We start from the raw sequence: 22,686 nt of genomic DNA, 5'->3' as shown, positions 1-22,686 counted from the left end.
AAGATACTTAAAATCAGACAATTAAATATATTTTGTTTTCTTAAACCCTTGTAGACGAATGTCGCAAATTCGACTCAAACCCCATTCCGGTCTTAATGCCGCCGAGGTGACGATTGTGCCTGATGGTGCAAATACTACACATACCAAGGAAGGTATTGGAAGAACTCTGCCACCATCTAGTGTTCGGAGTGGAAGATACATACAAGTACCTTTGGGTCTTTGCAGCAAAGTTATTTTGAGGTATTAAGCTGTATTTGTAATACTTTTATGATGGAACAGCAATGATTGCACAGAACACATATGTTGTTATTCAATTTCAAGCAAAAGCAGCATCAAAATAATAATCTACATACCAAATTTTGTTAAATTAAGGTGATGCCCTATTATGCCTAATGTCGCTAATTTGCCTCATACATATATGTATATCTATTGTATATGATATATTAAAAGTAACAATCTCCACTTAATTTAGCATCTGTATGACAGGCCAAAAACACTAATAATATTTGTTTTATATAATTGGAAATTAATTCAGGCAGTAAGGGGTTAATGAGGCTGAATAACCTCCTTGTCACTAGTTAAACTAGACATTAGCTTTATTTCATTATTTCATGTTACATATCCTGAACACGTGGACTTGTAACTGCAGGAATCAGCTTCTACTTGCAGCCTGTGAATGTGCACGTTTGGACACGCAGATGAAAATGTGTTTACTTAAAGGTCACAAACTTCACATGACATCATAATGTCAACAGTGTGGGGTGAAAACATGCTGTTGTGTATCATCCTCACACCTACCACAGGTGTTGATTGGGCCTCAGGTCAGGGTCTGCATGGATGTGTGTGTGTGTGCGTGCACGCCAATGTGACTGTCATGTGGGAGTGCACATCTCAAAGTGTTGACATGTTCTAATATTACATACAAGTGGCTCCACACAGGCAGGAAGCAGCTGATTAACTACAGCCTCTGCTTCCTCCTCTTGTTTTAAAAGCATCAGGGTGAGATCTGCAACCCACTCATCCAACATCTGAGGATCAAACTTTAGGTTAGATGCTTTTTTAAAATGTCATCTTATTAGAGTCCTTTGTTTTAATTGGAAAGGTCAAATACAATGATGTGCTGCAGCGTGAAAAATTGTCAATTTCATCGGTAATTACTCGGAGTCAGGTTGAAATTATGAAATCATAATTCGAAGAATAAAATTGAATGAAATGATTCAAAATAGAGCGTAGCACCGAGCACCACTGGGCTCCCCACATCATGATCAATCACATGCTCATCTCCCTGTACATTATTTTTAAATCTTCAATGTCACCTTCCACCTTCAGCTGACTCGTGCTGGTTCTCTGCGTCTGTGGGCAGTTTGCTCAGATAAGAGAGGACGGAGAATCTGACTGATGTTAATGAGGAGCAGAGGAGGAGGAGGGCTGAGGGGCAGAGGAGCCGGGAAGTAAAGAGACGTAAGAAGTGAAATACATGTGAACACACGCACTGATATTTGCATACAAAGGAGGAAAAGGTGATTTTAATAACATCAAACAGTTCTGAGTTTCCCTCCATCAGCAGAATCTGGTCAGCGAACTGTTGACCTTAAAAAAAGGTTTTCAGTCTTTGTCTTACTACAGTGCTTTGCCTCATAGCAAGAGAGTTCTGGGTTTGAACCTAGCGCCCGACCAGCACCTTTCAGTGTGGAGCATGTTCTCCTCGTGTCTATGTGGCTTTTCTATTGGTTCTCCAGCTTCCTCCAACTGGTCAAAGTAGGTTAATTGGTTAAGTGGATAATTTAAATTGGCCATAGGCGTGAATGTGAGTGTTTCTTTGTCTCTATGTGTCCTGGGGGCGTCTCAGCAGTCAATCAAGATGTTTTAGTCCATTAAACCTAAATAAAACCACATTTCTATTCCTTCAATGACAGAAAACATCTTGTAGAAAAATGTATCTTAAGTTGGGTCCATGTCCCAGCTGCTGACAAATCTATACAGACTATAATATGACAGAGGATATGTTATTCTACTTTATTCAGCGCCGCACGTTGTGTCAGCACAAGAGCTCGTTTTATTAAATGTACGTTTAATGTCAGTTGGAGCCGTGAGCCGTGAAGCAGAGCAGCTTCCTCCCGACGCCACTCGAGTCGCAGCCGCAGAGAGACTTCAAAGGCACTGTTTGCTCTGACTGGAGATCAAACAGGATTCAGAAGCCGTTTGAATCGTATTTACAGAAATGTTTGTGTCGCTTCGTGTGTGTCTGTATGTGAGTGTGTCAGTAGGTTTGTGTGTGTCAGTCTATGTGCGTCAGTATGTCTGACCGTCAGACGAGGAACACTGGATACTGCTGAGAATGCTGGCTACCGGGCAATTCCGCCACAGGTACATGGACACACATACCCACGTTTAAGAGCACAAGAGTGAATCCACACACAAACACACACACACACACACACAGACACACACACACAACAGGTGAGATAGTATGTGGCAGCGACAACTGATTGATTGAGACTGCAGGCAGCATCGCTCCTCTGCTAAAGCTCAACAACAGCTGTCTGATCAATCTCACACACACACATACACACAAACACACTCTCACACACTCTCACACACACACACACACACACTCTCTCACACACGCAAACACGCAAACACACAAACACACACACACACACACACACACACACACACACACACACACACACACACACACACACACACACACACACACACACACACACACACACACACACACACACACACACACACACACACACACACACACACACACACACACACACACACACCCTGCTGTCCTGCCCGTCCCCACTCTCTGCTGCTGGGTTGCCAGTTCCTCGCAGAGACGGCACTCACCATCTCTGCAGCTCCTGCTCTCAACACAGATTTACAAACATCTCCCGCTGCTGCACACTGTGCAGAGGCTGTTCATCAAGTCCCCGAGAACAGGGGGCAGAGAGGAGGAGAGGAGGAGAGGAGGAGAGGAGGAGAGGAGGAGAGGAGAGGAGAGGAGGAGAGACGGAGAGACAGAGGAAAGACAGAGGGAAGAGGGAGAAGAGGGAAACAACACACAATCTGCAGTCATATTAAATATCTCATGACCAGGAAACAACTTAATTTATTTTTCCTAAGTAATTAAAGATATTTTAAACAACCTGGGACAAGCTAACTAATTTTTTTGGGGGGGGCGAGAGGAGTCCTACCGAACTTAATATCAAAAAAACTTAAACTGCACCAATATGGCAACATTTCATATTTCAAGATGACAAAGTTGAATGATGGCGAGGAATAAAAATACGATGCATTTCAACACTAATTCATACGTTTTCAATTCAAGAGAATCTGCCAATTCAGTGGCGACCCCTAGGGGTGGACTTCAGTTTGCAGGTCCGGTCTGGTGTTCGGTCGAACCCTGGCTGGTATCACCCGTAACTTTCACATACTTCCAAACCTGTTTCCAACATAAATATATGACCATAAAAGACAAAATATCTGTTCTGAGCTACAACGACAGACCGAGAAGAACAAATCCTCCACGATTCAAATCAAACCCTCGTCTCTCTCTGCTTTAACGACGTTATAACACTCAGTGATGACTTCTCTTCTATTCTTTAATCATCTGATCATCTCAGTGAGAAACACTATAAATCCTGTTCAGCTCCACGAGAGTCGCTCGCTGAACTGAGCCGACCTCGTTGAGAAATGAAGAAAACCCTCGTAGCCGAGAGACAAAGCGTCCTCAAGACCCGACAGCGACCTTTGACCCGAGACTTTTATGTCTCACACGAGCGGCATTGACAGAGAGTCCTCAAAGACGAGCAGGGAGAGAGAGAGAGAGAGAGAGAGAGAAGAGGTGCAGAGAGAGAGAGAGAGACAGTATCAGAGCGAGTTGGAGTCATGGAGCTACTGATGTGAATCATGCAAAATTTATGGGAGCAATAAAACTGTGTTTGGGGGGCGGGGGCGGTGGCGGAGGAGCATTATATTTGAGAAACTGCAAAAGATAACAAGCAGGAGGAGAAATAATATAAGCTGAAGTGTTGCCTGGAAGACAATTCACAGGGCAGCATGTGTGTGTGAGCGGTGCTGAGCCTGAGCTGAAAGATTATTGAGAGATGATTTCAAATGGAAGCAGAGGAGATGAATCGGGAAAGATTCGACACTCGGATCAGTCAACTCTTTATTAACGATGAATTTCTAACTTGATATTTAACAAATTCAATTTGTGTCAAAGGGGAATTCGGTTCTTTTTCAAACTGGGACCCTATGAGTTCTTCTTTTTACTGGTAGAAAAGTAGAAATAGTTATTCTGGATCTTTGCGAAGTGTCTGACAGCATCACACGTCTTGTTCATGGACTGTTACGTTGTTTTTTTACGACGCTAGCAAGTAAAGCCCCCCCGAGCGGACGATCACGACACCACAGCATCTGGGAAACGGTAAATTAACGATTAAAGATTGCTTCCGATTGCGTCGAATGTTTTAACGCACTGTTACTCTCTTTTCCTAAAGCGTCCTTAAGCAAACATCGTGTCCTCTGACAAACAGACGTCCAACGTGTCTTCAGCTGCAGCTCTGATGGCTGGCGTTTGATTTTCAGTCACGGTGCGTTCAGAGAAGAGGGTCACACACACACACACACACACACACTCACACACACAACACACACACAGATTTGACAGGGTTAGTTAATCATCTGTCACGGGGACACAGGGACACAGGGACAGACAGACTCTCCCTCTCCTCTGTCTGTCCTCTGTCCCTTTCCCTCTATTCATCCCTCCTTTATCATCTCTATTCAAGAGCAACTGATATTAACCTTGTACATCTCATCACACGCTTCCATCTCTTCTTCTTTCTCCATCTGCCAGTCTCTGTTTCCACCCCTCTCTCTCTCTCTCTCTCTCTCTCTCTGTCTGTCTGTCCGCCTCCCCCTTTCTCCCTCCCTCACCCCTCCATCTTCTTTACAACCCCTCTCTCCTCTCTCTGGTGGAGACAACGCTGCGTCTCCATCATTCAGCCTCTAATCGGCTACACATCATCACCTCCCGGCTGTTTAGCTCAAGGTAAATCTAACGGTTCCTTTTATCAAGAGAAATACAGAAAGATGGAGGAGGAGAAGAAGTTGAATGGACGGATGGAGGGATCAACGGGGGGGGGGGGGGAACTAAAGACAGAGTTATTATGAACTATAAGAGGGAATGATGACGGAGGATGTGACAGATAAATGAAGGGGTAGGTGTGAGGAGGAAAATGAAAAGAAAGAGGTGGTGAAAAAAGGAAAGGATATAGAGGAGAGGTAAGGAAAGGAAACAAAAAAAGGGAGGGGAGAGGAGAGGAAACAAAGGAAAGGAGAGGGACGGGAAGAGCATAAAAGAAGGGGTGAGAAAAGGAAAGGAGAGGAAAAGAAAGGACACAAAGAGGAGAGGAAGGGAAAGGAAAGGAGGGTAGAGGAAAAAGACGTAGTGGAGAGGAAAGTAAAGACTTTGAAAACAGGGGAGAAGAGAGGGAAGGAAAGGAGAGAGATCATAAGAAAATGAAATGCATAGAAAGAGGAGGAGCCTCATGAGGCCGTCCTATCTATCTATCAGAGAAGGAGACGCCAGTCAACTCAGGAAATAAGAAAATGATTAAGAGCGATTTAATGTCATATGCTGCCGTCAAGCTGAGATGAACATCTGTCAGGGGGAGTCTGATGCTGCCGTACCTCCTCTCCATCCATCCCTCCATCCCTCTCTCCCTCTCTCCCTCTCTCCCTCTCTCAATCCAGCAGTCACTCACTCATTCATCCCCCCCCCGTCCCCCCTGTTTTCTCTGGTCTCTGCCTCGTATCATGTCCCTTCAGCTTCAGCTTCAGCTTCCGATCGTCTGTTTTTCATACACAACATTATCTGTTGTCAATATTCAACTGTGGGATTTTAAATATGAAAAACAGGAAGAAGCTGCTGTCGGATCCAGAAACACGTTTCCTGTTCCACTTCTCTGCTGACCTCCGTAAACTCTCAGAGAAACCAACACTGGGACCCAGAGCTTTTTAAACGCTGCCCCCATCAGGTTGTTTGGGTTTATTACAATGTGGTTACAATTACAGATCTGTTTTTTTATATTTATGTTTGTTTGCAGGAACTCAGAGCAAGAACAGCAGATAATGAGTAGATTAAAAACACAAGGAATATCTGTTCCTGTTATTTTAATTTGTTATTATTTTATAACCTGTTCAGACCTGAGCTGCTTGCTGAGAAAGTGAGAAAACAACTTCCCTAAAACCAGAGTTCTGTTTTACAAAACTTTGTTTCTCAGCTTCTGAAGCAAAACAAATCATTAAGGAGCTTAAATCTTCCTCCATCTGTCAATCAATAGTTGCCTTCGCTGCAGAAATGGTGTAATTAACAAGAAGATTTATCATTCTTTTCAGTTCAGCTAATTTAATCGTTTATTCCTTTGCATTTGGAAGAAGACAAAGGTTAAAAAGGTTTTTGGTTCACGTTTCTGCTCCAGATGATGAGAAGTAAAGAGTTTAGAGACTAAAACAGAGTTTCCTCCCCCCAGGTCCAGATATGTGGAGGGTCAGGATTCAGGAGGTCACAGCACTGAGAACACGGAGGCTCCAGTTTCATGCATTTCATTCTTCTACTGTCTTCTCCTGCATTTCCTGTCTGTATTAATGTGTCCTTGTCAAAGTAAGACAAAAAGATGATGAAGAAGATCCTGTGCTTGTATCTGTGTGTGCAAAATCCTGCTGGTAACAAATAAGGCTCCTGATAAAGATGAGAATCAAACACAGGTCCTGAAAACAACATTCAAGAGTAAAAAACAGCCGGATATTGTGGACCTGACGTTTTGCTGATGGTGAAACCAGAGGATGAGCAGCAGCAGCAGGTTCGATTCCTCGTCACTTTTCCACTCACCGTTGCATTTCCCTCCGTTGATGGGGTCGCCGTAATAACCGGCCATGCAGTTCTGGCAGTGTGTCCCCGCCGTCAGGTTCCCACAGCGCTCGCACACACTGGCGTTCACACACCTGCTGTGACCGTTACACTGACACGCTGCAGGAAACACACACACACACACACACACAGAGTTAAAGATGCATTCAGTGTTTAACGTTCAAGCTATCAGAGCATTGTGACTCGTTCACTCACCTGGACACTGGATGTAGGCCCAGTTAAAGCCTCTGTCCGCCGTGCACAGGCTCTGGTCCAGCACCATGTCCCTGTCCCGGGACCCGGCCCTGGGGCTGGAGGGCTTCAGGGGCCCCCGGTAGGATCCCTCGGTACACGCGCCCTTACCCGTGTTACTGGGGTCACCGCACCAGCCGCACTCGGCCCTCTCCAGACAGTCGGCACACGTCCGCAGACCCGAACAGTTCTGAGCTGGAGGTCAAAGGTCAGAGAGAAAAGTGTTATTTGCATGTTCTTTTCAAATGTGACATATTTAGAGCACATTTCTTTATTTTGAGCATCACGTGACCTTAAACCCTATTTTTGGTGCTGGAATGTTTATTTCCATCTGGATTTCTGTAAAGCTCCACACATGCAGATTGAAAAAAACGATTTAAATCATAAATCTGATCTTATTCTGTCCTTCACTCTGCACCGATGATACTGAGAAACAACGTGAAGGAACATAAACACAAGTGATGTAATCTACCTCCGCTGATACACGGCTCCTGGTTTTCTACCTTTTTCTTTGACCCTCAACATTTACAGAGAAATTTACTTTACTCTGTCACACGGTAAAAAACATTTGTATTCACAAGGGGGGGCGGGGGGGCTGTGACATTCAAGAAGGCATCGCTCGGGCAAATTAAAAAACAACACTTGGTTTTGGAGTGGCGTTCGCTGCTTGTGAAAAAAAACAGAAAGCTCGGCGCTGACGGTGTCTTTGATGACGGGGAAACACTCGAGAGGTGACGGGATTAGAAATGGAGTTTTCTCCAGGAGAGGCCGGCCTCTCTGAGTTCACAGCTCCTCTTCAAACCCCTCAGTTTGCTTTGCTCTCCTTCTCTACGTGATGAATCTTCTCCGTCTACACAGTCATGGAGGGTGCACAGAGGCAGGGAGGCGAGAGGAAGAAGCTCGGCGTGCACACAAGGAAACCAGGAAGGTAGAGAGAAGGGTTGTTTCCTCACAGCCCGGCGAGAGGATTCAAATGAAGCATCAAGTGAAATTAGCATTTTCCCACCAGAAGTTTGTGTCTTTTGAACACGAGTCATTTCCATAAGCCACAGATGTTCCTGCCGAACCCGTGTCTCTCTCTCTCTCTCTCTCTCTCTCTCCGTGTCCCTGCTGCTTGAAATACACCTCCTGTCCTCCGAGTGTGTGTTTGCGATCTCCCCACCCCCCCCCCCCCCCCGTTGCATTATTCAGCCGCAGCAATGCTGATTCATTTGTTCTCCCTCCCTCTTTATAATTACAAACTTCTGCGCTCCCGTTCTCAGAATCACTCTTTATCTCCTCGACGCCACATTTCTATCCTCCTTCTCCTGGATTCCCCCCCCCCCCCACCCCCCACTAAGCCGCCTCATATTCAGAGCTGCTTTCTTCACCATTATTCCCCTCGCCTTCTTCATTTCCTGTCATTTTGATATAATTTTCTTCTTCTTTTTCTTTTTTTTTTTACTTGAAGACACTTAAAATGAAATCACAAAGAAGTTAACTCCACTTCTTTCTCTGCGTCTCTTCTCTACTTTCACCTCTTCTTCCCCTGACAGCTCCACTGGATCTTCACTTGAGTCTCGAGTTCAAAGAGAAGCGGTTCAACAGAATATCCCTAATCCACACAGTCGGGCTGCTTCAGCTGGAGAACACATATTTACGGACCCGAGAGCAACTTTAATATCCAGTGAATACACAAGGCCAGTTTTTAAAATACAACTTCAAACCACAACAAGATTGTGATGCTTCTTGTAACGGACACACAACCAGAACTTTTGATTTAACTTTATTATTTACAGGTTCTTGTCCCTGAAGACACACTGAGCCAAACAAGCAGAGGGTTGTTTTCTCCCCAATGTGTGTGTGTGCCTGTGGGTGTGTGTGTGTGTGTGTGTGTGTTTGCTCATTACTTCGGAGTTTATCTCCAGTTAATCAACTTCTGGAGTTGATTAAAGGTCAAAGTCACAGTTAAATCAATTATGGTCCAAAAATACATATTCAATCGCAAGCACAGAATGATGTCATAGGTTCAGTGACCTCATGAAGTCAGAAATATGACATCACACTTATTTTGAAGATGCATTTTTAAGAAGCTTTTGGACCAAATGCAAAGAGAAAACTAAAAAAAGACGCCCAAAATCCAAGTTTTACTACAACGAGATTTGTTTTTCTCCTTCAATGCAGACTTCACCAAATGCATAAAAAATTTAACAGTAAAAACCAAAATCCTCAAAACCACATCTTCATGGTTGAAGAGCTGCCATCAAGACTTAAAACACACACACACACACACGCACACACACACACACACACACGTCATCAGGCTCCATCTGTGAACTGAACTCATAAAGACTGAGTTGTAGAGATGTGGTCTGGCTTGGAAAACAAGTAACTACATAAATGCTTGAAGCTTTTTTTCGCCAAAAAGCCCAGACTGTTCCCTAACACCACATTTCACCAAAGTGTTTCACTGGATCACGTTTGATGTGTCTGACGCGGTCACACTTTTATCACCAGCTCATGAGTCTGTTGGTGAGGAAAAGACGAGAACACACAGACACACACACACACACACACACTGCAAGGAGCCAATTGTGCCCTCGACTTTGATTCATTTATGAAACACGTCAGAATCTGTGGGAGCGGATCAAAACGCTGCGTCTCAGCCTCCTCGCCACAAAAATTACAACATGGGCCCGAGGACGTAAAAAGCAGCTCAGAGAGACGACGTTGGACAAAAACAAATCCCTGCGTGGACAGAAAAACATCACGTCCTCAGATGTTTGCTTACATAACTGTGGTTTGTGCAAATAATGTAATCTACCTGACAGGTTCGCTCTGAATGTTCTATTTTCAGGAGCATTTCCGGATATCTTGTTCCTCATGGGATTTAGAAACGTTTCCCTCGTCCTTGTGTCTGAGAGGTTTGAGACAACAGGACCAAACTTTCACCTGCACCTCGTTCTATCACGTGAGTTTGGATGTCGCCTGTATTTCCCACGAGGGTTAAAAACGTACAATGTTTAATGAGTGAATCCAGAACACGTGAAGTGATCGTGCTCCAAAGATGAAACTGTCCATTTGTTCCTTCGTGAATATTTATCAAGATGAAAATAGTGTCAGTGATTTATGCACTTACAGCAGTTTAAATGCTCGTGTTCCTCCTGACTCACTCCGAGTGTGTGTGTGTGTGTTTGTGTGTGTTTGTTATGCAGCTAAGTTAAACTCTTTCCTGTACCTGACGACAGGCAGTGAGCAAAGAGGTGCAGGAGTAATTTAATTTCCATTTATTGTATTTCACTGCAATTCAATTATGAGTTGAGAGGCTGGTGGATTTAACATGTGCACAAAAAAAGAACTCAACCCGACTCCGGAGGCATTTCAAGAAAGATGCTCTAAAGATGAGGAAGAAAATATTAAACCAAAAGTTTGTAAAGTTTTAACACTTATTGTAAAGAAAACTAAATAATATGATGATGTTTATTTGTTGAGTTATGAAGGATTTGGCTCATATGGTCCATAAATCCCACGAAAAGAAAAGATTATTGACAAAATCTGTTATTCATTTTAGTTTGGCTGAAGGACAATGTGCGAGAAATGTAAAGTGAGGTCAGTATGTCAAGATATATATACTTTCTATTTAAATATATTAAAATTCATTCTTTCAGGAACATGAATATCTTTCTCATGTTTTACAACAATCTTATCAAATACAAGTCAAAATGTTTCAACTCTGAACCATGAATATCAAACATTAACCCCGAAAATCAGTCGGACTCAAAACCAAACTAAATAAAACACGTGTGTACAGATGAGATGAGGTTTGAAGAAACAACATGAACACGTCAGCTGACTTGTCTTCTGAGCGACTGAGCGGATCAATGTTTCAGTGAATCAACAAAATAAAGATCTTGTTCCTGCTGAGGGGGATTTTTAGATCTCATAAAAAATTCTGTCAGCTCAATCGTCTCGGTGCCACGTTCAGTTCATCACAGGTTTGATACCGGGTGTCCCTGGGTGAGGCGTGTCACCGGGCTCAATCTGGTGAAATCCATTTGCTCCTGCAGCCGTTTGACAGTTAGCGACGCTGCAGCCTCGGAAAACACATCTGAGAGCCAACATACATAATACATCAAGTGTGGGAGTCGTAAGAGCTTCTCTCACAATCCTCAGTGAGCAGGAGGCCACCGAGCAGCACAGAGCACATGGTGCAGACACACAACACACACACAACATACACACACACATGCACGCACACTCACACGATCAGGCGTCTTGTGATGATGAAAATAAAGCCATTTCTCTGTAGCTAAACCAATAAAGTCTACAACAACATAACCATCATCTGGCGTTGGTGTGTAAGTCTCTGAGTGTGTGGGTCACTGTGAGTGTGTTTGTGTCAGTGTCTTTGAGTGTGCGTGTGTGTATACTGTGTGTGTAGAAACACAACCCAAACAATGAATGATCAAAAAGAATAGAATTTCCAGTACTCTAATCTAATAAAATAATATTTAATCCCATTTCTGACGCGGCAGAGACGTTTTTATTTCTATCGATGGTCATTTTGAGGCTTTAGTTTGTGTTGACGTCGTCATTTTGAAATCTTTACCATCAATTTAAAGAGACAACTTTTATTTTGGAGGATTTCTTGGTGATGAGTGGAGACATTTTGGGACTTTTAATCAAAAACAGAAGCAGTTGCCGCTTTAATTTGAAGTTAAAGATGCACTATGTCACTTTTACTGAGCAACAGCGCCCCCTGCTGTCATATCTGGTCATTGTTACTGTCGTGTTTAAGCGATGAAGTGGATTTTATGTCAAAATGTGCTGAGAGAAGCCCTGAGAAACAGCCATGGTGAAAAGTAGGAGCAGGGATTTCTATCCTCCATCGTTTCCAGTTTCAGCAGCTGAAGAACTCCAGAGTAGCGTGAACCACAGGAGCTACCGTGGCACACTGGTGCTTTTTAAAACTAAACCTTTGTGGAGTTTGCAAGATGCAGAAATATCCGTCTTTCTGCATCAGCTCCATCCGCAGAACAAAGTTGAATCTAGCAGCAGATTCAGAACAGATGCTGAACAAGTGTCTGAACGTGGGCGTCTGGTTGTTGCTGCCGCTGAAACTCACACTGACCTTCTGAACGATGCAGAGCGTTGTTGAGCTAACATCTAGAATTAAGTTTTATTTATATAACTTATTTACAGACGCTGTTTCCGCTGCTGCCCTGCGATAGGCCGGTGACCTCGTGTGGATCCCACCTCTCACCCGATGTCAGTCCCCCCCCCCCTCAGCCCCTAGAGACGTGAAGCAGTATCTGATGGATGGATATCGCTGCAGGTAAAAGACCTTTAGGGATTAAGTCAATTCTAAAAAAGAGACAAAAATAACGTGGCACAATAAAGCTGAGCCGAATATCAGCTACAGTTCCTTAAACTTCCAAACTTGAGAGTTCTGGGGCAAAGCAGAAAACTGAACCAATTATTTCAAGAGGTTGTGTTGTGTTGTGTTTGGTTCGCCTCCAGCTGACATGAAGAATGGGGCTGATGCACGAAGCTTTGAGCCAAATTGATCTGCTGCAGAAATGACCCACTTCCAATCTGGTCCTCCGCTGGTTCTTCTTACTTTACAGTTTAATGTTTCTGTATAAAACAGACGTCATGAAGCAGCGAGAGTGAAACAACACGCAGAGAGCGACGGACAGAGACAGAGCAACGCTGCTCTGCATCTGAGGATCAGACGATGTGAAGATGTCATTTTTAACATTGGATGCAACACAGTGAAAAGCAAAGGTAAAAAAAAAGCAGCAGCCGAAAGCTCCCACGCTGCGTCTGTCACCAAACAACCGATAAAAGAGAGAATACGGAGGGAGGAAGGTTTCATTAGGAGAACACTGGAGGTGTGTGTGTGTGTGTGTGTGTGTGTGTGTGTGTGTGTGTGTGTGTGTGTGTGTGTGTGTGTGTGTGTGTGTGTGTTTGTGTGTGTGTGTGTGTGTGTGTCTGCTGCCACCACTAAAGAATAATAATCACGAGTAACAAGACATAAAAAAGTTTCTTTAACTCCAGAAACAAGACGACAGTTCCACAGACCACTCGTCTCACTTAAAAGAGAAGAATAAAGTTTTTCTGTAACTTAAGTACCTCCACTTTTTTTTTTACTGCCACAAAAACATGCTTCAACAAAGACAACTTGGTTTCTGTTATAATATTTATACTACTCTTTTTACTTGATAAAAGTGACGACAGCCTCCATCCAGCTCAGTTGATTCAGGGCAATATATGGCACCACAAAAATGTGTTAGGTCTCAGTGACCTTTGACCTCCGACCACTAAAGTTCAATCAGTTCATCCTTGAGTCAACGTGAAGGTTTGAAGCAAATTTGAAGAAATTCCCTCAAAGCATTCTTCAAATATCAGGTTCACAAGAATTACTATTACCAAATTATGAAATCAATTGTGTGGCACCAAAACAAAATATCCCAAACCTCCTGTTTTCTGAATCAAATGTCTGATAATAAATAATAAATTATAAAATGTGGAAACCAACAAAGGTGAAGACAGAATCTGGATCAACGGCTGCAGTTGCTATAAAAACGTTATTTAAACAGGAAACTACTCCAGGAGTTAGACATGAAATCCAAAGACTTCCTGAACTCCACTCAGGCAGCTTCACCTCTGTCTGGTTCCATCAGAGTGTTTGTTTCCTCTCTCACACAAACACTGGAAAACAAAGGTTCCTGCACAGAAACACTCGGAGGAGCCGGGTGGGAAATGAGAAACCTTCAGTGTCTCCAGGGACGAGTTCATACGAGAGGACGACAGCACAGAGACTTTGTGTTGAGTCGCTCGAGTGTCGTTGGAGATGATTGATTTTCTGCCGTGTGGCTACAGGAGAGGTGTGTGTGTGTTTGTGTGTGTTTGTGTGCGTGTGCTTTTGTCAAACATCTTTGCACTTTCACCTTTTCGACTTTTTAGAACCGTCAGAACCTTTAAGAACTTTTTTAACTGGTCCAAACAACTGGTAGGTTTTAAATGAAGATGGACGACTCCTCTCTGCTCCTTCTCGGCTTATAAAGATTTGTCCACAACATCTCAAACTTGTGCTTTTGACGTGCGAGTCTGTGCACCAGTGATCGTGGGACGGAGCCACAGTATCAAGGTCCTGCAGATACATGCATTCGACCAATCAGGAGTCAGTCTCAGCTGTCAATCAGGACACCTCAGCCCATTTTCACATCATTAAATAAATAATTAAAACCCAAATTTCCAGTTTTGGTCCATGTCCCATCTGCCAACATGGAGGAGGAGGTGGAGTTTACTATCAACTAAGTAATATAAATAAGAACAAGGTCTCACCTGAGCAGTCCTGAGTCTGCCACTCCAGACACTGGCCGTAGGGGAAGGAGATGACGTAGGCCGAGGAGTCGACGCAGCGGTGAGTGCTGCTGCACCACATGCACTCCATGGCCTGGCTGGTGCAGTTAGAGCAGCTGGACCTCAGAGCGCAGGGAGTCTTACAGGGACGAGCACTAGGGGTCTGAGGACTCCCTGAGAAGACAGAAAGATAACGTCAGGTGGAGGAGCAGACTGGAAAGGGTTACACAGATGTTCCTTCAAAATAAAACCAAAGTTAAGAGCTAATTAATCATATAATTACAGTAAAATACCAAATGTCTTTCCGTTTATTTCCATCCTGAAGAAAGACATTTAACTTTTTTACATTTTCTAACATTTGAACTCTCTATAACTAAGATGAATTGATTGATACCCTCCTTGCTCTCTCCCTTCATTCTTTCCCTCCCTGGTTCTCACCTGCAGATTTCTCACAGATCAGCCCGTCCGTGGTGGCGGTGCAGGGGTTGGCCTTGAGCCCGGCCGCCAGCGGCTGCTCCAGGTAGGCACAGAAGCCTGAGTCACTGGGTTCGCCCGGAGACCAGCGCAGACTGGTGTTGGTGAAGGGCGACGCGTCCTCCCAGCCCCAGTACGACACGTTGATCTTCCTCAGGCCGACCCACGGAGACAACCTCTGCAAGGGAAGGGTTAAAACAAATATTACTTTATATTACAGTTTGGAACGGTTTTTGTAGCAGGAAATCTTGGATATGATTTTGAAAGTAAGGTAAAATTTAATAATGAAATATTATTTACAATATAACAAAAATGGAAAGAATAATTACATAATTGGGCAAATCAAAGACTGTAAATAAAGATTCAGAAATGAATCCAAAATAACCCGGATGCGAACACATCTTTCACGGATGCCATAAGTTAACATGGAGGACGACTAAACATGTGGAAAATTTGCATGAAAACAAAATTTAGAGTCACTTTTAACATTAAATATCCTCTTTTCATCTTAAATGAACTTTGTGTAATTTGTTTATTGGACAAAATACACGAGTAGTATTGCAGTTTTTTTGAGCTGCAGGAAATCAGACGCTGTATCAATCTCAGAGAAATCACAGAAACTGAGATATAACATTCATGGTGGAGCTCACTTCAAACCAACATGGGGAGGAAATGCAAATGTTTTCAAGAGTCACTAACAGAAAAAATTCAAATGAGCAACAGAAAATTAAACTAATAAACCTCCACTGCTCCTCTTCTCTTCCTTTGTTTGTTTGTTTGAGACACACAACAAAAATAATGAGTTCTCATTGTATGTTCTTCACGTGTTCATAAAGACCGTGTCCTAGAAAACACAGGAAGGGGACAAAAATAACAATAACTACATACGTGTGCAAAACATGATAATAAGTTTATAATGAGCAGCTCGGCCACAGTTCAAACTCTAAGGAATCGTCTCCATCTGCAAAGACGAGTGAAAACTGACCGACAAACGTAAATGTTGTTTTACGTGAGAGTGGATCTTAAAAATCAAAGCTGCTTCAAATCACAGTTAATGGTTAAAACAGCAGCTGAAATAGTCACTGGCAAAACAAGTGGGATTTGTTTAATGTCCTGTGATGATGATCGACTGGTGCAGGAGATGAAACAGGAATCAAACTTTTTCTTCCCACAGATGTGATTTACTGCAGAGAAATATTTACCTCTTTCAAATCTGACTTTTTCTCAGGCCCCTGCTCAAGAATAAATACATCTCAACGACTACAGGGTCGATATGAATCAACTAGATAAAAGGTAACACCTGTCATATTTAAACCATAGAGTCAATATCCTCATTGGAATATTACAGTTTCAGCCCAAAACATCTGGTGAAACAACATCTGTAAATCGTCTGTGTAACAATTTATTCTAATAAAGTGAAGCAGAGCAAAGTCAGAGCAGTTTTAAAAGACACACGTACAAGTGTGAGATTTTTTAACTACCAAACTACTTTATTTTCACTTATATGTCACTAGAAGTATTTATTATTATTTATTATTATCTAAATGCAGCTTTTTATCAAAGAACTGCCTTCGAATCGATGCTGAGGATTTCGGGCTCAGAGCAGAACAATAACAGAAAAGTTTTTAAATGAATTTAGATGAAAATGGATTAAAACCATCTGGTGAACTTATGAAGATTTCATGTTTTAAATCATTATTTGCTCATATTTCTCCCGACGCTGCAGATTAATCTGGTCTGTGTGAAGTCCATCATGTCTCTGCTCGTGGTTTCTCAAACATCTGGATTTATTACGTGAGAAAGTGATGAGGTCGACTTCCTGGAGAGAGAGAGAGAGCTCCCTGTCTTTATCACGCACCTGAGATTCGTCTGAAAACCAAACTGTCAACAAAACCATGTGACACGAGCTTTTAAAATGTTAATGATATTTACACTTTTAACGTTTCCGACACTGTTAAGAGCCGAAGTCAACGTCCATCCTGACATGATCAATACATGTCCAGCTCTTAGAAGAAGATGTGAACCCCTGAAGCTCGGGTTCAGAACCTGATCCCTCTGGTGTCAGCTCCTGTCCCGACCCGCTACGTGTTCAGAATAAACCCAAAGTGCTTTCCTGAGAGTTTCCAATATATTAACTGTAGAATCATAAAATCTGCTCCTCGATCCTTCACAAACCCAACAATAACTAACACTGAATAATATTGTGTTTTAGTGTACTTTTAAGCATCGGACACCCTACTCTATTTGCACTATAGTTTGTACTGTATTTAATAAGTTTAATTCCAGAATGACGTCCGTGTTGCATGAACAAATACATTTTGAGCTGTCCACTTGTGATCGGATCCCTGTGGACGGACACCAGGTGTGAATGTGTCCGGGGCTCAGTTCAAAAAGGAATTTTCACTTCAATGCTTCTCAGTGTTTCTTACACTCCCTCACATTTGATTTGTGCACAATGACACATTAATAATAACTGTCAAATGTTCATAATTTAAAATCAGATTTCTTTGTAAAGCTACAACACATTGATTTGCTCAGCAGCTCCTGTCTCTGCTCTCACACACTCAAAAAACACACATCTAGTGGAACATGCTAAAGAACATGATTAGGTCTTTGTTAACGTTGACGTTCACGATTATGTGCACAGAGAGATTCCATCAGAAGTGACCACAGGAGACACATTCAGGACATGTGTCCCTGTCGGGGGGGAACAGACGGACAAGCTGTCCAGCTGGGATCAAATCCAGAACTTGACAGACATCGACTCGTGGGGACCGATGCAATATTAGGTGTAAAATAAAATTTGCTATAATGGTCGACACATGTTTTAAAAATCGTTGTTATCAAGTTCTTACGACAAAGAAATATGAGGCTTCATATTTAATAATTTTACCATAAAGTTAACTATATAAAACTATGGATAAAAAAGAAACACAAATACAACCATTAATAAATGTCAACATTTACGTAAAATATAAACTCAAGCAGATCTTTGGATCAGATGATGAATCGGTTCGGGCTCTAATCAGATCACACGGGACAGATGTTGATACCAGGTTTGATTTTTCACACAACACAACACAACTCTTGTTGCACGAGTGAAATAACAAGATCATAAAACGTGTTTTATGATCCGGAGACGACACATTAGCCGACGTCCGATCATAAATAACTACAGATTTATTGCGGTAACGGCGAAAACATTGTCGGGCATCTTGGAATAAATCCCAGTGTCACAGAAGCTGTATCGTGAGCATCATGTCTCATAATGAACTCCAGGGGAATCGAACACCCGTCCGCTCGTCCACATCAATCAGACGGATGTTTCTTCCCTCGCAGGTGAAAACTCAAATCACTTTCATATGGCCGCCACTCGTTCTGCTGTGGAACCGTGAAACACACACATTTGATTCTCTCCGATCTTTCATTACACAGCCGCCTGATAGGATTCAGACACTTTTCAACGCTCGTTATGAAAATGTTTTGAGTATGAAATTCCCTCATCGTGCGTCCGTGACCGTTTCCTTGCTGAGCGAAGAGAGAAGAGAGAATTTTCAAACTGAGAAGGATGAAGCTCGGAGGGTTTCCTGCTCGACACTGACGCCTCGTCACATTCAGCTGAACCCAGAACGTGTGTTTGGACAGAATGAGGACTGAGGATGTTCCCACTGGTCTCTGGAGAAGAAGCAGGACGGGATGTGATCAGGAGGAGATGGAACCAGAACCCATTCAACTCAAAGCACCAGAGTTCTGTCTTAAAACAAGTCCCCTACAAAAACCAGTGACATGAGTGTGTGTGTGTGTGTGATGACGACTTGTTGTGTGGTGATCAGGAGTGTTGCGGTCGATGTGAGTTCACACTTCACGACAGACTGACGACAGGAGGTCACACACTGTATCATCTCTCACCGGGAGGAAAGCACAAACTACATGTAATCATGAAAACACACAGGAGAAGACACACAGTGAGTGATGCTGCTGCTACAGAGCAACACACCAGGCTGGAGGGGTGAAGGGGGGGGGGGGGGGGACGTGTCAGTGGACGTCAGTGATAGAGACGAGAAAGGTGCAAGAAAACTAACGGACCCAGTAGGTTGGAAATCTGATGCATCAAAAAGCCACCATCTTTGATGAGGTCACACAGTGATTGGTGACTGCTGATCAAGCACCAATCAGGGGCCTCTGTCGACTTTGGACGAAATTTGAAATTTCTCCACAGAGACAATAAAGAATATTTGATTGATTGATTGAAATGAGACCACATTTAAATTCAATAGATCATTTTAGAATCTGATTCCGCACCAAATCACACAATTCATAATAGTAATAATATGCCAGATTCTTTTAATCAAGACTCATGAATTGTGAGAAAATGTTGAAATAAACTGGATTCTGGACTTTTTAAGGTGTAAAATTATAATAATAATTCCCTTCCAGACTCTTTTAAATACGCTGCATAAAACCAGATACTGTTTAAATGATGTTATTCAGTTTTTTTTATTTATTTCCCTGTGTTTATAGTATATTTCTTTGCTTATCAATTTTTCTGTTGATTCTATTTTCATTATCCCTTATCGATGTTGTGGGACTAATAAATGATTATCTTATCTTATCTGCCTGCGTATAATATTTTTTCATATTACATTATGAAAACTACAGTCTTTTTAAGAATCAGGAAATCCAGAGTGGAGGATAGAGTGTAGCTCTCTACAGGAGTCTTGTGTCACTTCCTCTGGAGCTCTGTGTATTCATGTACCCCCCCCTCACCTTGTCCTGCAGCTGGTGTCTCTGCAGCTCCTCCAGGACGAAGTTGACTTGTTGGTCTGTGAGCAGCGACGCGATGTTTCCTCCCAGGTTCTTACAGTAGTGCTGAGCGTTATCATAGCTCTCCTTGCTGGAGTTGATCCTCAGGCAGGCGTCGCCCACGTGGTGCCAGCTCTCTCCACACAGCTGACCTGCAACACGCACACACAGAGACACACACACAGACACACACACACACACACACACACACAGGTGAGTGAACAGGTAATGGAAACAATTACTGAGGGCTTCTGGTGGACAGGAGAGGAACTACACCAGGATTTAAAATAGATTTATAATGTTTTTTTCAGAGTTTCTTTCCTCTTGTTTGCTTAAATAAATGTATATGTGTTTTGCCCACTCTTTCTTCAAGAGAATCATTCATCAGAGGAGGATTTACTGATTTTAAGTTTAGATTTTGTGAGTTTACCTGTCTGGTTATTTCTGTCACTGACGACTGAACACGTCAAGAACACGCTCCTGCCTCTGACCTTCATGTGAGTATTGCATCGTGCATCTTGCATCTTGCATCTTGCACGAAGCAGCCATCTTGCATATGTGTAGTAGTTAACAGCAAGTACTGTATATTCAGAATCAGAATATGAGCGGATTAGGATTCTTATAATGTGCACGGTGCAGTGAGCCGGAGACGACTCTGTGCTGCCAGAACCCACAAGCAGCTCAACGTGTAGCAGGGAATTAATTCTGGTTAATGTGGTTTATATATATAATCTTATTAGGCTGCGTTTAGACGCTGATGTAATTGTTATTTTCTCAGATCAGAGAAAACATTCCTGCTTTGTACCGAGCTGAATCGGTAACGAGCAGAATTCCCAGAACTGAGAAACACATGGGATTCTTTTCTTTGCAGGTGATTATGTGTAACGATGAAGGATTGTATTAACAAAGGCAGACAACTCTCCCGTACACACACAGCCTCGCTCTCATTGTTCCCATCAGGGTCGCTGGTGGACGCCACAGCGGTGGAGAGGCCGCTCACTTTGTCAGGATGAAAGGAAAGAAAAGAGTCGTCCTGCCTCCGCTTTGTTTATTTTGGATTCCAGGAGCGATTACGTTCACAGGCCCGTAATGGCTTCCATCGCCAGCCTCTTAGTTCCACAGAGGAGAAAATACCTGCTCTCTTTATTTGTTTTACTAGAAATGAGCCTTAATGGAGGAGAGGGACGGACCAAGCGGAGAACTGAAAAATAAATAGATGGATTCAGTTACGGCCTTTGGAGGTAAACATGCCGGGCCATTTGGAGCAATTAGTCATAACATGGTGTCTGAAGAAAAGACAGCAGAGGGCGGAGAGAGGTTCTACCACACAACTTCATCTGAACCAGGTCCTTACTGGAAATGATCCTCAGGTAAAACATATCTACAAACTCGGAAACACACACAAACAAAAACACAACTTTTAATGAGTGTTGCTAATGAAACACTCCCCGTCCTTAAAAGGGCACGATACTCAAAGACTCAACTGTGCTACATGGGAAACTTGAGAGAAGTTTCTACTTCGCAAAACAAAAGCCCTAACGACACGAATTCCTCATCATGATTTGCAAAAAGTATTTTTCTTTTAATAAACAGGTAGAAAAACGGATCGTTCCTGTCTCCATCTTCCCACTTCTGGAGCATAAACAAGATATATGGAGAGGGTAATGCTGCCGGGGCTGGAGCTACAGTATGTGCACGTTAATAACCAGCAGGAAATTGAGTGCTGTGTTGTGTGTCTGTGTGTGTCTGTGTGTTTGTGTGTGTGTGTCTGTGTGTGTGTCAGTGTAAAGTCAGAATAAAACTGCCAGAGCGGGGAATATTACGTCAATAATAGAAACGCTTGGCGTAAATATCAAAGATGTACGATTTTAATCTGTTGCGCTACTTGTTTTGACACATACGGATGTCTTCAATATTTTCAATATGATCCAAAGCACAACACTACATAACAGGACACAACAGTAAACCACAACACACAACAGTATACACACACAATTTAAGGCTGCACTTCACAACAAGTACAAAGAGTCAGGAACATGGACAGTTTATAAAGATGGACGACACAACAGTTCCTCGAAAGGGAAGCAAAAAAATCATTTTGATCGCCCCCTGGTGGCTGAACAGTTCACAAACCCTGCCTCCTCCACTTTAAATACCACTAAGCTACAAATAACCTGAATTTTATGAATGAGATTAAATATTTTGCCCAGTTCTGTGCGTGTCTGTGCTCATTCGTCTAAACTGTGCGATAGGTCACAACAAACCGATGAGGAGGGCTGCGTGTGTGTGTAGGGGGGGGGGGGGGGGGGGGGTACCAGGCTACAGAGCTGTGATGTGGACAGAATAAAGGGAGCAAGCACAGTATCATCCTCTGCCTACAGACACACACACTCTCAACACAACCAGCGAGCTCCAACTCGACAACACATCATGAAAACTGGACTAGAGCGTTCAAACGCTCAAAGCCATGACGGGCGACAAACCCAAACCAGAGCCTCCAGTAAGAACGTCTAATTGGCCCACTTGTCCGTGCAGCTGGGGGGGGGGGGGGGGGGGGGGGGGGTTGTATTTCTGTGTGTGCTGAATGTGCACATGCCTGCACTGGTGTGTGAGGGTGTTAACATGTGAGGACTGAAGATATGCAGCCGGGTTGTGTGGGAACATGAAAACGCTCTGAAGCTCAGTGGACAAAAATAAGTTCAGTTCCATCAGAAACTCTGCACTTCATAATCAATCATCAGCGTTTTCCACTAGAGTCTCATGTTATCAGAAAGATCCACGCAGCTTTTCCACCAAACAACAATCTATGCACTGTTGCATTTGAGAAGCTGTTTATGTAAATGTTTGTGTGTGTGTGTGTAGATCCTCATCGTGTGTTC

The 22,686-nt window shown here is 43.0% G+C and overlaps 1 protein-coding gene across 1 annotated transcript in view; it reads right to left on the bottom strand.

Moving 5' to 3' along the window:
* Positions 1–22,686, bottom strand: part of atrnl1a (attractin-like 1a) — a gene marked incomplete at its 3' end in the record, with an annotated part of 100,176 nt that overhangs the window by 20,861 nt on the left and 56,629 nt on the right. Inside the window, 5 exon segments of the mRNA XM_053435845.1 lie at positions 6,914–7,051; positions 7,148–7,378; positions 14,513–14,704; positions 14,969–15,182; positions 19,772–19,959. Of these exon segments, the coding sequence (XP_053291820.1) occupies positions 6,914–7,051; positions 7,148–7,378; positions 14,513–14,704; positions 14,969–15,182; positions 19,772–19,959 (963 nt within the window).

This window comes from Pleuronectes platessa, chromosome 12 (assembly GCF_947347685.1).
Source record: "Pleuronectes platessa chromosome 12, fPlePla1.1, whole genome shotgun sequence".
In the NCBI taxonomy this organism is placed as follows: domain Eukaryota; kingdom Metazoa; phylum Chordata; class Actinopteri; order Pleuronectiformes; family Pleuronectidae; genus Pleuronectes; species Pleuronectes platessa.
Note: the sequence above shows the minus strand (reverse complement) of the source record. Positions and strands in the feature narration are given on the sequence as shown.